Raw genomic sequence first — 18,097 nt, 5'->3', positions numbered from 1 at the left:
GGCCTGGGAGTTCCTGGGCCCCAGGCCTTGGGGACTGAGTAGCCTGGGAGCAGTTCCTAGGGCCCCTCCCTGAGTGCTCCAGGGCAGGCTTGGAGTGCAATGAGCTCTGGTAAGAGGGGAGTGGAGGAGACTCAGGCCAGTGGGCTTGGGGAGGCTCAGGCTAGAAGACACAGGGAGGCTGGGGCCAGCAAACCCCCACCCCCCACCAGGAAGATGTGGCAGCTGTCTCCTACCAGTGGTGCATGCCTCAGGCTCGGGCCAGCAAGCCCTGTGCCCCTTCCAAGGCAGGAAGCCATGTTGGCTACCTGCTACCGCCCATGGCCCATGCGAGTGCGGGCCAGCAGGCTATGCCCCAGTGCAGTTGGGGACGGTCTGTTTCCACTCCCCTCCCTGGGCACTTCGGGCCTGACCAGGAGCACTGCAGGTGTTTGGAGCAAGCCCAGGAAAAGAGGAGATTGCAGGGTGGGGAAAGTGGAGATTTGGGCACCCAGATCTTGGGAAGTAACGTGGCTGGACAACAAGCCCTGCACCCCTCCCCTGCATGTGACCCTCTGGTGGCCAGCCACCAACAGCCCGTTCACTCCTCTGGTAGTGTTGGCAGCAGGGGTGGGCATCAAGAATGTATGTATATCTATAAGTAAATAAAAATTCCATTTCCCTTTCCAGTGGACTCTGTCTTCAGAGTTATTGCCTGTGGGCAGCAGTTGGTGGGACCCCACTAGTTTGGCTACAAGATGATGCTGTGGGCTTTCATTAGCTGGAGATTCACACTGTGCCTCATTCCGGGGAAAATTCCATGCTCCCATGTACTTACTTCCCACAGGAGGCTGGACTCTAGTCAGACAAATGTGCCTCATTTCTCTTCATGAGTCGTGTCTACAGGTACAGGAACTGCTTTTCGTACATCCATGAAATGAGTTCACTTTCACAAGGGACTGTGTGACTGTGGGAGATACTGAGTTCTCTGACAGTTTTTCACGGACCAGAGGGGATGGAAGTCTGTTATGTGAGTATGTATCAAATGTGCTAGAAAGTATAAAGTGGGAGGGACAAAGAAGTCAAAGGAACGAAGCGCTTCCCACGGGGGTGGATCAGGAATGAGACATGGAATAAGCAGCCATTTTTGCCACGTGAAATGGGTGGGGGCCCACTTCAGATCCAGAACAGAGGAAGTCAGAGTGCTCAGAATTGAAAGCACAAAAGACTCTAAGGTAGACAATGCCATTTCATACCAGATGGTAATGTGGGGTGAGAAAAGCTTGAGGCTGGATTGTAAAAGGTCCATGGTGCCATAAATGAAGACTATTCTTGCAACTTGCCCCCCCCAAACCCCCAAATCCCTTATTTATCGCTGTATAACTAAATTCGCATACATCAGATGTGTTTCATTCTCAGGCAGTAAATTATATCGGTTGTTTCACTCAGCCTTTCCCAAACCCCAAGGAACCCTTTAGACAGGGGTACATCCACAGACTCCACAAGACACTGCCCCTAAGACCACGGCCGGGAAACCCTGCATCACTTGGACACAGCTCCACTCCTTGTTTGGACAGAGACACTTCCCTTCTGACAGGGCTGCCTCCACTGCAGTACTCAGAGCCAAAGTGCAGCCCTGTTGAATACGGGTGACAGACCACCTGACCAAGAAAACTGCATTGTCAGAAACACCAGAGCTGCCCACTCACTGACGTCACACACATCGGTAGCTGCGGTGCTCCGAAGGAAAAACGGCATACATTTCTCAGTGCCTTTAAGTATTTAGGCACAGGATTCGGAGTGTTTTAGCTTTTTCTGCTCATTTATTTTTTGCACATCAGGGATTAATGATGATTACTTCTGGGTAGATAAAATGTTGGGGGTTAGTCGGCCCTATGTAAGCAGGAGGTGTGGGATTTCTGCCATCAGACCTGGGCTGTGCTCACTCTGTTTGTGTGGTACCATCATCACAGATTTTTTAATTTTTGAAAAAAGGAACAGAAGCAAACATTTCACTTACCAGCCTCAAGGCTCTGCCTTTGCCTAAACTGTGCACCTTGCTCACTTCAGGGCACTGGGCTAAAATTCACCTCCTAGAGGGTCCTCCTTGGCTGCCCTTTCTGAAACTGCCTCCCATGTGTCCAAGCCATTCTTTACCCTCTCACTCTGTTTATTTTTACTAAACATATTTTACACTTACTCAAAAAATTATCTGTATATCTACTGTCCATCTCATGGATGACAAAAAGATGTTCAATGAGGACAAGAACTCGAATGCAACCACCTTTGGGAGCCTAAATGGAGAGACAGGGTGGGCAGGGAGCAGAGTTTGGGAGTAACTGTGTTCACTGGTCTGTTCCAGCACCTGCTGTGAGTCAAGTTTTATTGTTTTAACAAATTTGAGGAGCAAACTCTGTCACTGAGCTTGTCTGGGGTGAGGTTCTGGGAAGGGTCCGTGGGGAGAACACGCCTGCATGGTCCCCTCTCCTTTGTTTCAAGCTGCCCTGACCTGTCACAGCGATGGCCATGGCCTGGGCTTCATGTTAGGAGTCCAGAAAGGGAAAGGAAGAGTGACGATACTTGGAGTGAGCTAACACAGAGAAAGAAAGAGATCTAAAATTTTTTTAGCCATGGTCAAAGCAAGACTATCTTAGGAGTGTGGCCTCATGCCTGACCCACAGAAATGAAACTGTAACAGTTGTTTCTAAACTGCCAACCCTGCTCAATGTTTGAAATTCTTCCTACAGAAATTACTATCTACATACACAAGACTAAGTCCTTCAAAAGACAGGATTTTTTGCCACAATGAAACACTTGTAGTGTCTAATTTAAAAAAAAACACNTACCCTCTCACTCTATTTTTACTAAACATATTTTACACTTACTCAAAAAATTATCTGTATATCTACTGTCCATCTCATGGATGACAAAAAGATGTTCAATGAGGATAAGAACTCGAATGCAACCACCTTTGGGAGCCTAAATGGAGAGACAGGGTGGGCAGGGAGCAGAGTTTGAGAGTAACTGTGTTCACTGGTCTGTTCCAGCACCTGCTGTGAGTCAAGTTTTATTGTTTTAACAAATTTGAGGAGCAAACTCTGTCACTGAGCTTGTCCGGTGTAAGGTTCTGGGAAGGGTCCGTGGGGAGAACACGCCTGCATGGTCCCCTCTCCTTTGTTTCAAGCTGCCCTGACCTGTCACAGTGATGGCCATGGCCTGGGCTTCATGTTAGGAGTCCAGAAAGGGAAAGGAAGAGTGACGATACTTGGAGTGAGCTAACACAGAGAAAGAAAGAGATCTAAAATTTTTTTAGCCATGGTCAAAGCAAGACTATCTTAGGAGTGTGGCCTCATGCCTGACCCACAGAAATGAAACTGTAACAGTTGTTTCTAAACTGCCAACCCTGCTCAATGTTTGAAATTCTTCCTACAGAAATTACTATCTACATACACAAGACTAAGTCCTTCAAAAGACAGGATTTTTTGCCACAATGAAACACTTGTAGTGTCTAATTTAAAAAAAAACACCCAACTTCAGAGGCCTGGGACAACGGCTAGACATGTTCCAAATGTTAAAATGTTCCAACAGAAGCCCTGGCTGGGGTAGCTCAGTGGACTGAGTGCGGGCCTGTGAATCACACGATCGCAGTTTGATTCCCAGTCAGGGCACATGCCTGGGTTGCAGGCCAGTTCCCAGTAGGGGACTCACGACAGGCAACCATACATTGATATTCCTCTCCTTCTCTCCTTCCCTTCCCCTCTAAAGATAAATAAATAAAATCTTTTAAAAAAATGTTCCAATAGAGTAAGTGCTACCAATGCTATTTATGAATAATGGTTACTGAGAAATGTAGAGAAAAAAGGGAGGGAGGGAGGGAGGGCCAATCACGTGCATTTAATTAAAAGAGTATCTTCCAAATGTAGCTAAGCATTAGCCAAGGAAAGTGGGTTGAACTTGAGTGCATGCTGCACACCTGTCATTAACAGTGACTGTCACCCCAGCACTGTTGACTGACATCAACAAAACTCACCTGCAAGCAAATCGCCAGGTTCACTCTACAGCCAAATGAGGTGCTAACAGCCCGTGGATGGAGGCCCAGGTCTTTGAAGAGTTTTGAGAAGGACTGGGTGAGTGCTATTCGAGGCCGTTCTTCTGCCACCACCACACAGGTCCTCACACGGGACAAGTCCAGTCCTCGCGCCTAGAAACAACAACCACAGTAAGAGATCAGCCTTCCCAGTGCTCAGTTGTGTGACCTCCTTAACCAGACCCACCCACTCAGCAGAAATTCCACGCAGATTTTCATTTCGAGGATCCAACGGCTCCACACCATTAACTGAAACAGTCTAGAATGTCTGTGTAAAAAATACAATCAGCACATACATAATATAATCAGGGATGCTATTACAAAGATATTTTAAATAATGGCAAGAAGCAACAGAAAGAATGAGGAGTAGAAAGGTTGAGGAGAAGCTAAACCCTGGACAAAATAAAGTTCAGGGTTTGGGGAAGAAAGGAAGCATTTGTAAGGACCACTACGGACATGGATGCACTGGAACTGAAGTGAAATAGGAAAACCTATTTTTAATGTAGGCATGGAAAACTAAAATGCTTGGAGACCTTTGAAAAAGCAGCTTGCCTTTTATGTTCCATGAGACTTGACAGGTCAGAGAGAAATGCTCAGGATCAAGGGCATCTCTGTTTCTAAGGTCCACACACCTCGGTCTGCACCAAATTCAGTCAATGGAGCAAACCCACAAAACTCAGAGGAGGAACAACCCAGTGAGTTCGTGCACTCTCCACAGTGAGAGCTGGGACCTGCTAAGAGGTGGGGCTGCGTCTGAACGTGAGTTGAGCTTGAGTGGTGGTGTCTCGGGGAGGACAATCGCCACACGCAAACCCCTTCAGTGCCTCAAGCACCTGCAAGGTGGCCTTGGCACAGGGAGAGCTGACAAGGCTCCTGAACTGAAGAGGGCAACACACACACAGAATGTTGACACTGGAATGTAGTCTATAAACATGGTTTTATATACATAGAGTCACACAGGGAACGTTAAACCCCGGGCAAAACAAATGATATACACGGGAATGTTTTGGGACACAGTGTAGCCTGGGGTTTGGGATGGTGGACCTGGAGCCAAAGATTCAAAATGTAGTCCCCAAATTCACCGAATGTAAGAACTTGGGGAGGGTGCTCAATTTTCCTGTAACATATCTTCATTTTTAAAATGAAGACAGGAATTGTTTCTATTTTAGAGAGTTGTTATGAAGGTGAAATGAATCAAAATGTAAAGTGCACAGAAATCACTCAATTATGACATTATTTCACTATGGTTATTTATACCCCTGCAGGGAAATTTGATGAAATGTACTCATTCATTTTATAATGTGATATAGGTGAAGAGGAGTAATAATTATGTTTTATAAATTTTTTCCTGTATAAATATATAACTTCAAGTAATTATACACTTATTTATGCAACTTAATTTCAAATTTATCTTGTATTTCATTTGCCTGCTCAAATCTAATCCATTAAGTTGATAAAAAACATTTTATCAACTCAGCGGAGGGGTGTGTTTTACTGTGTGTATGTGCATACACGTGCACACACGCACACGTACAGACACACAAGGGCCGTCTGGAGATGTACATGGCAACCCACACATCTGGGCACAGAAACAGTAAACAGTAGAAATTAAAAGAGGTGGTATGATTATTTCCTCCTTGTTCCTTGAATAAAGACTGCTTAATGTACCATGAAAATATGTCTATCAATTGTCCTTGGTTTACATGAAAGGAAATGCTATTACTGTCATAAACACCACTGTTCACTTAACTGTAGAAATGAATTTTGTTAGGATTGCTCACGACCTACAAATCAGGGCCCTCAAGGTAAACAAAAAAGAGGAGCTAAATCCAAACCTATGTCTTGAATACCAGTGTCAGAATAACATGAACTGTGCTGAAGAACTGGATTCACCAACTAATAAAAAAGCAATTTAGGACCCTTCAAGTAGACCTAATGAAATTCAAAGCATCAATAACATCATTCGTACTCTTTGGTTGGGGCAGTGACAAAATATTCATGTTATAAAATGAGGTTTTCACATGAAAACGGCTTTGTAACCCCTGACATTTGTGAAGCGTTATTATTTTAACTCCGCCAAACCCTTTTCATGCCCTTGGACACTGCTTTCCCAGGACACCACTGGGAATGTTCTGTAGGCACTGTGAGGGCGTGTGGTTACTCACCTTGAGGGATTCTGTCTGTGAGCCTAGCCCCTTGGTACAAAGTTCCATCACCGAATAGGAGCAAAACGTATCCCGGACTTTGTACTGACTGACGGCCAGAAGCCACAAGGCAGGGTTGGTTTCCAGCTCAGAAGGCGGAATGAGAATGGACTGGTGCCCAGAGTACACGCTGCAGAGAGAAATGGAGAGGTCAGCGAGGATGCAGAAGAGCCTCCGACCTGAGGAAGGCCTGTGCTCCCTCCGTGTGCAAGAAAGGGACAGTCACAGACACTCTACACTTAGATATCTTTAAGCAAAAAATGAAAGTGTGTTCATGAAAACACTGTGAAAAACAGGAAAGAACTACAGAAATTATGATTGAGAGTCATCACCAAGTTGAGCACTCATCCGAAACAGCTAAGCTGTGGAGTTTCTCTCGAAGCCAGTCAAAACAGCAACCACCTGAGTTCTCTTTCACAGCGTGAAACACAGAACTGAATTTGGGTAAAACGTGTGGTAGAAGGGGAGTTGGCAAACCACAGATGCTGCCTGTTTTTGTAAATGAAGTTCACGGACACTCAGCCATTGCTGGTTTAAACACAGTCCACAGTGGCTTTGCACCAATAGGCAGGGCCAACTGGGTGCAACAGAGACCACGGAGCCCGAGACATTTACTAAAGGGCCCTTTGAGAAAAAGCGTGCCTACCTCTGGGTTAGAACACCAACACCCAGAGCAAATGAAAGAAAAGGAACACAATTAAATGAAGTTTGTCACTCAATTTTAAAGGTTTGAAATTTTGCTTCAGAATAATCCAAACAAATCACCAAACAGGAGAAATAAGGAAAATACATTTACATAAGAGAACAGATTTAGGAAAATGAGGGAAATGCTAGGTTACACATTTTGGTCAGTCATCAGTTGGTAGGGCAAGTGTGGTCTTAAAATAATGGAGGATTTGTCAAAACTATGTTTTTAATGGTTGCTGATGATAAATCAGCATTAACAGATGTCATGCATTAAAATAAAATATCATCGGTAAATAATATTTAAGAAAAAGGAATTTTCCAGGTGTGAACAATCTGGTAGGCGAAAAGCACAGTGAGCCTCAACTGCTATGCCATGATACTAAAACCAGTTCTGGAATGAAGCCAATCTCACATGAAAATTTTCACAATTGTTTACAATAGACTCCAACAGGTTAAAAAAGGTGAGGAAATTAAGTTGAGTCACAAAATCTACTTTAAACAGGGCCCTCAGCAGAAAAACTATTCTTCAGGGAACGGGGCGGGGGGGGGGGAGTTCTCTTTTCTTCCTTTATTCCAGTTTTATTTATTTTTGCCAAAAGAAAAGAGCAATCTTTGACCTTTTCTGTGATCTTTTCAAATTGTTTAATTATCTGAGATTTGTCTTTGGGAAATTAATTTAGGTCATTCAAAATCATTTAATATTAAATGTTTTCAAGAGGTAAAGGAACATTACAACAAATATATCTACATCACGAAATACTGATACAAGCCAATGTGTTTTATTATTTATTACTTTTGAGGCACTCCATATTTTTCTTAAAATAGCCTTCTAAGAATTTTACACGTGGCATCTGAAAACCAAACTACACCACTGCTTAGCTCCAGCAACATATCCAGGGGCCAAAAGATTCTGCCCCCTCATACTCACAGCAGTCCCAGGCCATCTTTGGAGACCTACAGTCTTTTTCCCAGGGGCTGGAAGAGGTAAGGGACACAACACTCTCCTCACTCCTGCTACAACCCTGTTCCCCAAGGTGGGCAGCCTCTGAGAAAGCTGACTGCAAGCTGAAGGGAATTCCTATGACTGATTCAGCCGGAAGCTGTTATTTTGTTTTGCTACGGTGGTTGGGCCGCCTTTCAGTCCTACTCTGTCACTCGTGCTGCAGTCACACTGTGCTGCAGAGTCAGCCTGCACACTACATCTGGCGTGACTGAATTAGAACAGTTCTTAGTAGCTAATGCATCACCTCTGATCAGAAGCTCAAGGCAGTGTGAAGGAGGAATAATATGGAAATGCTAGGTTGTTATACTAAGAGGAATATCATATGGTTTTATTTCTGATAAATGTNATTCCTATGACTGATTCAGCTGGAAGCTGTTATTTTGTTTTGCTACAGTGGTTGGGCCGTCTTTCAGTCCTACTCTGTCACTCGTGCTGCAGTCACACTGTGCTGCAGAGTCAGCCTGCACACTACATCTGGCGTGACTGAATTAGAACAGTTCTTAGTAGCTAATGCATCACCTCTGATCAGAAGCTCAAGGCAGTGTGAAGGAGGAATAATATGGAAATGCTAGGTTGTTATACTAAGAGGAATATCATATGGTTTTATTTCTGATAAATGTCCAGAAATAGAAATAACAGAAAATTTATCTTTGCTGAGTGGGTATTAAAAGAAAATCTCAGGCCCAAAGTGGGATTGTGTACTAGGTCAAAGATCTAATGTGCAGGCCCTAAGATCTAACAAGCCTGCACATCACACATCCACTAAGTCACAATTACCCCCTAGGAAGCGCAAGTCTTACCTCTGTGAAAGGGGATGGGGCAGTTTTCTGTTAACACCAAATGTCACTCAACCCATTTGTGAAGCAGGGTTAACACCACCACCTTAGATTACCCTGTACGATTTTTATGGTGGCTCAGATCTGCACAGCTCACACCAAGGACTTTTACATTTCAGTGCTGGTACCAAACATGTCTGATGGCCCTTGAGCCTCATGTTGTAGGGAATTAAGATGTAGGAGAAACCTTATGATGACATTCCTCTTAATGTAACAATCTAGCATTTCCGTCTTGTTCCTGACATCTTACTTCGTAAATGCTATAGCACGAAAGGAGATCCAAAATGAAGAGAATTAAATGCAAATCACCTACCACCTATCCCAAGAATACATATCAGGAGGAGTGATTTGATCAGAAGCATTGGCACATGAAAGGGTGGCTAGCATATTTTGGAATTCAGGACTAGGGAATTTTAGGCAGAGCTGTGAAAATCAATAGGACAGGAGTCAATATTTAGAAAAAGTCAATAAATCCTGATAACACAGGACAAGCAGAAAACCCAATTAATCAGTTTTCTATTTGCTCTTTCCTTTTTCACTCCAACAAGTGTTGATTGTTTCACGTACTAACCAATATTGATTTGTTGGCACTGGCTATGAATACCTGCACAGACAAAACAGACCTACTGAAAGGCAGGTTGCTGGTGATGAACTATGATTATTTTTTGAGAATTTCTGGAACCTACTATTCTAGTGTAGATTTTAACTTCAAAAAGAACAAAATGATTAAGAAGACATTTTGGGTATATTTCTCCCTGCCTGTGGCCTGCATTTGCATTCTTTTGACAGTGTTCTTTGCAGAGCAGACACTATTAATTTTAATAAAACCCAGCCTATCCATTTTCCCTTCTTGGATGTCGTCTTTGGTGTCATATCTAAAAAGTCATCACCAAACTCCAGGTCATCTAGGTTTTCTCCTGTGTTATTTTTCAGGAGCTTTATAGTTTTACTTTTCACATTTAGGCCTCTGATCCATTTTGAGCTAATTTTTGTGAAGGCTGTGGGTTCTAGGTCTACATTCTTTTTTTTTCCTTCTGCATGTAAATGTCCAGTTGCCCCAGCACCATTTGATGAAGACACAGCCCTTGTTCTACTGTATTGCCTTGCTCCTGTGTCACAGACTGGTTGATGACATTTAGGTGGGTCTATTTCTGGCTCTCTACAGCACCACGAGCCCTCATACAAATTTTGGGCTCTGGGTGGTGATGACATGTCAACATAGGTTCCTAGACCACAGAACATGTACCATCTGGTGGGAGATGTTAATAGTGGAGGAGGCTGTGCATGTGTGGGCCCAGGGGATACAGAAAATGTCTGTACCTTACACTCAATTTTGCTGTGAACCTACCTAAAACTGCTCTAAAAAATAAAGTCTATTTAAAAAATAAAAATAAAAATATGACTGACCAGGAGAGAACAAAAGATCTATCGGTAACTAATATAAATTTGCCCATTTGTATTTGAGTAATTTCAGATTATTAAGCTGACAAAATACACAAACAACTGAAAACTATCACAACCTGGCAGCTGTGAGCAAGGCAGCTGCTTGGCTCACTTGGACACACACTACCCTGTGTCACAGGGTTCAGCCACCTTCACTGACAAGCTAGTGCCTGTAATGTGCACTCACTCAACCCAAAACTGGGCTGCACAGCATGAAATCTACCCATTTTAAGCATAGAGCCAAATAAACTTTAATAAATTGCAGAGTTGTATAATCATCACCACAATACAGTTCTAGAACATTCCATCACCCTAAGTAGGCTTGTGTCCATTTGCAATTGATCCTGTTGCCAACCCTTGCCACATCATTTTCCTTTCTGTCTCCAGGTTTGCCTTCTCTGAACATTTCCTACTAGTGGCATCATGTGGCCTTTGGGATCTGGCTTCTTTCACTCAGCACAGTGTTTGTGAAGTTTACCCACGTGGCAGCTGTATGCCATCGCATGAATGTTTATTCATATGACAAATACTGCTTACACACTCACCAGTCAGTGTACATTTGGATTATTTCCTTTTTTTCCCTTTAAACAAGGCTGCTGAGAATGCTTCAAGCATCAAGTCTATGAGTGGACACGTTGTCCTTTCTCTTTGGTAGATGCCTAGGAGTGGAATTTCTGGGTCATACGATACATTTATCTTTAATTTTTAAGAACATGTGAGCCCTGGGTGGTGTAGCTCAGTGGATTGAGTGCGGGCCTGCGAACCACACGATCGTGGTTTGATTCCCAGTCAGGGCACGTGCTGGGTTGCGGGCCAGTTCCCAGCGGGGGACTCAAGAGAGGCAACTATGCATTGGTGTTTCTCTCCTTCCCCTCCCCTCTAAAGATAAATAAATAAAATCTTAAAAAAAAAAGAACATGTGAACTGCGGTTTCATCATTTTACATTCCTGTCAATGGTGTATGAGAATGCTATTTCCATACACCCTTGGTTACCTTGGCTTAACAGCATATTACAGTTTTGAAATCAGGAAATACAAGTCTCCCACTTCATTTTCTGTCTTTCAGGTTATAGCTGTTCTATTGATATGACGTGGTACCTCACTGGCTTTAATTTGCATTTCTGTAATGACTGTTAAGCATATTATCATGTGCTTATTGGTCACATGTCTATTTTGGTGAAATGTCTGTTTGAATCTGTTGCCCATTTCTAAAATATTTTGCTTATCTATGAGTTTTAGGAGTTTGTTTTATGTTTGGTTAGAAAGACTTTATCAGATAGATGATTTGCAAGTATTTTTCCCTGGTCTGGGGTTTGTCTTTCACTTTCTTAATGGTGTCTTCTAATGCACAAAAGTTTTAAATTTTGTTGGAGTGTAATTTATCAGTATTTCCTTTATGTATTGTACCTTTGATATCATACCTAAGAACTCTTTACCTAACATAATATTACATTTACTTCTATGCTTTTTAAATAAATGTTTTATAGTCTTTGCTCTAACATTAGGTATATGATCCACTTTGAGTTGATTAATGTATACAAAGTTAGGTAGAAATTTAATCTGTTTCCCAGGTGGATGTTTCTTTTGCCTGGCATCATTTGTCAAAAAGACTATCCTTCCCCCATTGAGCTGCCTTGGTTCCCTTTGTTGAAAAATCAAGTGAGCACACATATAAGGGTTCATTTTCTGGACTTTCAAGTCTGTTTAACTGGTTATTTTATGTATCTACCTCCATATGCACATTATATCTTTATCCTAGTACCACACTGTCTTGGTTACAATAGTAAGTGTTTAAACTGGGAAGTCTCAGTCTTCCAACTTCATCATTCTATCCCAAAAGTGTTTTTGGATATGTGGTAGGTCCTTTATTTGTATTTTAGAATGATATTGGTAATTTTAGCAACTGAAAAAAAAGAGCACTAGCTTGAGAACCAAAGGGTCACAGGTTCAATTCCGAGTCAGGGCACATGCCTGGGTTGCAGGCCAGTTCCCAGCAAGGGACACACCAGAGGCAACCATACATTGATATTTCTCTCCTTCTCTCCTTCCCTTCCCCTCTAAAGATAAATAAATAAAATATCTGAAAAAAAACATAAAAAATCAATATTGAATCTTATCAGGGAATATCAATTCTCTGACATGCTTTTAAAAACATGTATGATCTTACCAAATATTTTCAAACCATTTTATGTCAATAATTTTCAGATAATTAACCTTCTACTTCATGACTGAAGGAAACTTTAGGATAAAGATATACAAAAAACTATTCAGCCCCGGCTGGTGTGGCCCAGTGGACTCAGCACAGGCCTGTGAACCAAAGGGTTGCCAGTTTGATTCCCAGTCAGGGCACATGCCTGGGTTGCAGGCCAGGTCCCCAGTAGGGGGCATGGGAGAGGCAACCACATATTGATGTATCTCTCTCTCTTTCTCCTTTCCTTCCCTTCTGTCTAAAAATAAAGAACTAAAATGTTTAAAAAATTTTTTTAAACTATTCGTATAAAATTTTAAAAAAGAACTCTAAAACAGTCACAAAGTTAAAAGAAATTTCCAAGAAAAGTCGTATTACTTTCTCCCTTAAATCATTTGGGAGAACCTCTTAAATCAGAGGTTCACTTTGGTCTCTTGGTTCAGGCTTCTCCACTGTGAAGGTTCTCTGTTCTCCTTTATAATTAACAACTGTTTGGTGGATGGCTACCATGTAAATCCTTGTTACTCACTGGGCTTTCAATTTGTCATCTACTTATATGTGAATGGTTGGATAATTTCTCATTTCACAAAGTGTTATAATCTATTATAATCTTTACTTGGGTTCTCTGATTGCCCCAGTTTGGCCAGTGAGCATCCCTGTAAGCTGGCTCCTTGGTCCTCTTGGCATGCCCGTCCTCATTCTGTGGGCGCTGCCTTGTTTCTCACACATTCAGGGTCATCTCGTACATTTCCTATCCCAGCCTGAAATCAGCCACTTCTCAAAGAAGCCCTGGCTCATTTGAAATGAAAACGGTAATTACAACATTTATGGATGCTGGACATTCTCACTGCTACTGGGTGGCTACTCTGAGGTCCAGGTTTTTGAAAAGATTTTATTTATATAAAATAAACATTAATTTTATATTTATATTTAATATAAATATAAACAAAACATTTAATATACACATTTAATATAAATATAAATATGAATATTATTTATATTTTAGAGAGGGAAGAAGGGAAGGAGAGAAACATCAATGTGTGGTTGCTTCTTGTGTGCCCCCAAGTGGGGACTTGGCTTGCAACCTAGACATGTGCCCTGACTGGGAATTGAACCAGCAACACTTTGGTTCACAGCCTGCACTCAATCCACTGAGCTATGACAGCCAGGGCTTCAGGTCCAGTTTTTAAAGCAAGTCTATTTGGGATCTATTTCTATGAAGGATTTCAGAATGAAGAGGTTCACAGCTACCAGGCATTTATTTTTCATGTTGCAGGGTCAATCAAGAACACTGTGATTTCCAGACTTCTGAATGAATCTTCAGGAAAGACGTTTTCTTCAAGTAAAGGTTTGTTGCAACCCTCTCTGCGCAGTTCCTCTGAAGACCCCAACCCATCACTCTCCTGTTGTAGGTGATGCACATCACAAACTTACTTTCCCTCCAACAGCACCTTCTCTGTTGCCTGAATGGGGCTTAGGCTCGAGTAGACTAAAACCAGGAAGCACTCAGGTGCTTCAGCTTGTCCTTAGTACAGACAGCTGTCCGAAAAGGTCAGTAGTTTGGGACAGGCTTCCTACTCAGTTGGCCAAATATGTCTAAGGTCACTTTGGTCCTACTGTTGGGATGGTATATTCGGAACTATTTCCCAAGAAAAAGCTACCCACAATGCTGTTGCATTTTAGATGGAGGCACAAATCATTAAAATACACTCTAGAGTTCAATTCTATGTGCTCTCTCAAAACATTTCATTGTACTAATTACAATGTCAGTGTTTTTCAAAAATACAGGAATTGTATTTTAATCCAATCTAATACTATTAAATATTATGAAGGCATTGAAATAATTGTTTTAGAAGAATGTTTAAAAACATGAGAAAAATGTCTCCTATAGACTAGACTATGAAGAAAAAAGGGAAATTATGACCAATTTCATACTGTAACCTTGCAGTTTTATAAATATATTGATGTACATTTATAAAATTATATATGTAACTTAAAGGTTTATGGGTAAATCATATGTTGTTGGGGTGTTTGCTTTAAAATGTCCCCTATAAAAAGGGATGGGAAAAACGGGAAGATGGATGAAATAAAATCGGTGACATGCTGATCCATGTGCAGCTGGGTGGTGGGCACCAGTGTTTATTGGGGCATTTTTGTGCACATTTACATATGCGGTCTGTCCAGAAGGTATCCAGCCATGTAATATGAAAAGTAGAGAGTTTTATCGAGGAACACACAAGATACAAGAAACATTGTACATAGGACAATGACACCTCAGTCCCTTTCACAGTAGGCACCTTGGGACCTCACACAGTTCTCTCAATTGCCATTAGCTGCTCCATTGTATTTTCCTGTCTCACTGATGGTCTGAAATCTCTTCCCTTTCAAAGGTGATTTTAGTTTTGGGAAAAGCCAGAAGTCACAGGGTGTAAAATATGGGCTGTAGAGGGGCTGAGTCACCTGGGTGATTTGATGTTTTGCCAAAAAATTCTGCATGAGATGTGATGCATGAGTGGGCATGTGTTTGTGATGAAGGTACCCATCACTGGTTGCCCACAGATGTGGCCTTCCGAATCATTTGAATAGCTTCCACAGAGTAATGTTCAAGCTTAATACAAAATCTGATGCAGATTTGATGCTATACTTGCTCAGTCATTTTGAATGAGACAGCCACACAGTACACACGCTCACTCAATGGTGTCTACTACCCCCACCAACTAGTACAGTGAAGTTGTCATTGTTTACACATGCAAATTCCAGCCCACTCTTTGGCTGCAAGTTACATCGATATAATGCAAAGAGATCTTGTTATAACAACAATGGCTGGACTTTTTCTGGATACACCTTGGTATGTTAATAATAATAAATACTATGCTGCATTAGAAAGTAAACTCCGAAAAGCTATATGCCACATGCCAATAGTGAATATTTCTTTGTATCATTAGGTGATATAATTATTGGTTTTATTTTCTTCTTTATATTTTGTATTTTCTAAAGTTTCTACAATGAACATATATGTACAACCTGAAAAAATAACAATCTCCATGTTCACTCTCTCTATAAATCCCTGTTACAAGTTGGGCCTGGAGGACTGATGGCTGCGGAGCACTGGACCCTGCAGGGGAGGCCAGCTGCCTCCCTCCCTCAGCTGCAGTTCCCCCAGACCTGCATTCGGGAGAAGCTCGGAGGAGGAGAGCACCTGCAACACCCTCTGATTTAACGTGAATTCCAGGCCAGGGAAAATTGCTAGGATTTCAGAGTAAGAAAACCCAGCCACCATCTCTGTGTTTCAGTAAACTTCATGGAGACTAATTTTATCAGACACCCCAGAATGTGGAACCCACTCCACCCTGAGAGCCTGCCTGAACAGGGGCAGAACAAGATCAATTGCAAGAAATCATGTATGATTTATTTATTATGTTAAAGGTATTAAAGGGAAACTCACCTGCAGAGGCACCACAGAACAAACCCAAGTCCACAGTAAGGGTCCAAGCAGATGGCCACTTCTCTAGAGGGGTAGAGCTCACACTGTAGCTTAATGGATCGGCAGAAGGCACTGGTGGCTGCGTGACACATCTGCAAGACAGCAGGGCCCACTGAGTGCATGGAGCCCAACACCAGTGCCCCGAAGTGACTTAGGGCAGGGGACAACTGTGACCAAGCTTTGGCTTTGTGAGGAGAGAGTGGGCTGCTATATTCTCATTAGTCTTCCCATTTTAAATAAGAAAACCACACATAGACACACAACTTTCTGGTCCCCTGGACCTAATAACTCTAGCAATTGAAGCACCAACATGTTGCATTTGAGTAGCTGATTAGTCCACAGTGGGCCTCCTTTATGACCCCACTGTAGGCCCGTGAAGCAGGCAGGGGGATGTCACACCCATGCCCCATCTCTGGGCAGGACTACGCCTTATTCACGATCCATCCTTATTCACGGTCCACCTCCAGGCCCAACGCAACACTAGTGAGCAACAGGGGCCAGCAGAGCATGAGGGGTGAACAGGCTCCAAGTCAGGGAGGCTCAGAGAAGGTACAGAGTTTGCTGAAGATCACACGTCTGAGCTGGAATCGGAGTCCTGCACAGTGGGATATGGCAGCTATATCTGGGATGGCAGCCAAACCCACTCTCAGCCCCCCACTGAGCCCACCACATGGAGCAGCTTGTTCCAGAAAGACAGGAATAAGCTGCTCCAATCCCAGAATCAGTCCCACTATGCTCAGTATTGAGTATTTTAAAATACTGTAAAAATGTCTTATAAATGATATTTCACTCACAGCAGCTCTCTAGTCAGTCAAATCTAAGATGAACGTGAGAGCAGCACAGGGAACGTGACCAGGTTCATGGTTTTAAATGGGTCTCCAGTTAGTGTGAAGTGCTGTGTTCCCAGACTGGGGCTGAAAATGGACCAGTGAGAACCTCGTGATGAGGAGGCAAATCCAGTCAAAGGCCTGGGAAAAGCTGCGAGAGAATCCAGGCAAGGGCCCCCTTCCATCATGACCCATAGGATCATGGGGAGAAGCCCTGCCCAGAAGGTTTCACCGAATTTGTGAAACATTCCTCAACCTCCTACCTCCTGGATCAGGAGGTAGCAACATCCTACCTAGTAAAATTACTCACATTCTCAGATTAGCAACCAAAACAAACCTTTACTGAACCCCTGCTCTGTGCAGCTGCTATGTACAGCTTAAGAACCAAATTCTTCAGCTCAGCGCACCAAATACAAATGATATAACCAAGCACTTGTTACGTATCAGGTGCTTGGGATACAGAAAGGAGTAAAACATGCCTGTGCCCCCAGGAACTTGAAAACTAGTGCAAATTTGGACTTTAACCTGAGAGCAGGACCTGTGAGCACGCAGAACGTAAAGAGAACAGAGAAAAGATCTAGCATGAACTGAAAAACCTGCTAGGCAGGCTTTTTTTTCTTTTCTTTTTCTCAAGAGTAGGACAGTGAGACCTGGAGCTGAGAGAAAACCAGAGACAGAAGCAGAAAGAAGTCAGAAAATGAACACCNCCAGAATCACTCCCACTATGCTCAGTATTGAGTATTTTTAAATACTGTAAAAATGTCTTATAAATGATATTTCACTCACAGCAGCTCTCTAGCCAGTCAAATCTAAGATGAACGTGAGAGCAGCACAGGGAACGTGACCAGGTTCATGGTTTTAAATGGGTCTCCAGTTAGTGTGAAGTGCTGTGTTCCCAGACTGGGGCTGAAAATGGACCAGTGAGAACCTCGTGATGAGGAGGCAAATCCAGTCAAAGGCCTGGGAAAAGCTGCGAGAGAATCCAGGCAAGGGCCCCCTTCCATCATGACCCATAGGATCATGGGGAGAAGCCCTGCCCAGAAGGTTTCACCGAATTTGTGAAACATTCCTCAACCTCCTACCTCCTGGATCAGGAGGTAGCAACATCCTACCTAGTAAAATTACTCACATTCTCAGATTAGCAACCAAAACAAACCTTTACTGAACCCCTGCTCTGTGCAGCTGCTATGTACAGCTTAAGAACCAAATTCTTCAGCTCAGCGCACCAAATACAAATGATATAACCAAGCACTTGTTACGTATCAGGTGCTTGGGATACAGAAAGGAGTAAAACACGCCTGTGCCCCCAGGAACTTGAAAACTAGTGCAAATTTGGACTTTAACCTGAGAGCAGGACCTGTG

The 18,097-nt window shown here is 42.8% G+C and overlaps 1 protein-coding gene across 4 annotated transcripts in view; it reads right to left on the bottom strand.

The window, feature by feature from the left end:
• Nucleotides 1–18,097, bottom strand: part of DIP2C (DIP2 acetate--CoA ligase C (putative)) — a 438,780-nt gene that overhangs the window by 55,345 nt on the left and 365,338 nt on the right. For all 4 annotated transcript variants that reach the window (XM_037031859.1, XM_037031860.1, XM_037031861.1 and 1 more), the window contains 3 exons: nucleotides 15,870–16,000; nucleotides 6,229–6,397; nucleotides 4,007–4,177 (listed from right to left, as the gene is read on the bottom strand). In XM_037031859.1, the coding sequence (XP_036887754.1) occupies nucleotides 4,007–4,177; nucleotides 6,229–6,397; nucleotides 15,870–16,000 (471 nt within the window). The remainder of the gene's footprint in view (nucleotides 1–4,006; nucleotides 4,178–6,228; nucleotides 6,398–15,869; nucleotides 16,001–18,097) is intronic.

This window comes from Sturnira hondurensis, unplaced genomic scaffold (genome assembly GCF_014824575.4).
Source record: "Sturnira hondurensis isolate 20B ecotype Veracruz unplaced genomic scaffold, ASM1482457v3 Scaffold0021214, whole genome shotgun sequence".
In the NCBI taxonomy this organism is placed as follows: Eukaryota; Metazoa; Chordata; class Mammalia; order Chiroptera; family Phyllostomidae; genus Sturnira; species Sturnira hondurensis.
Note: the sequence above shows the minus strand (reverse complement) of the source record. Positions and strands in the feature narration are given on the sequence as shown.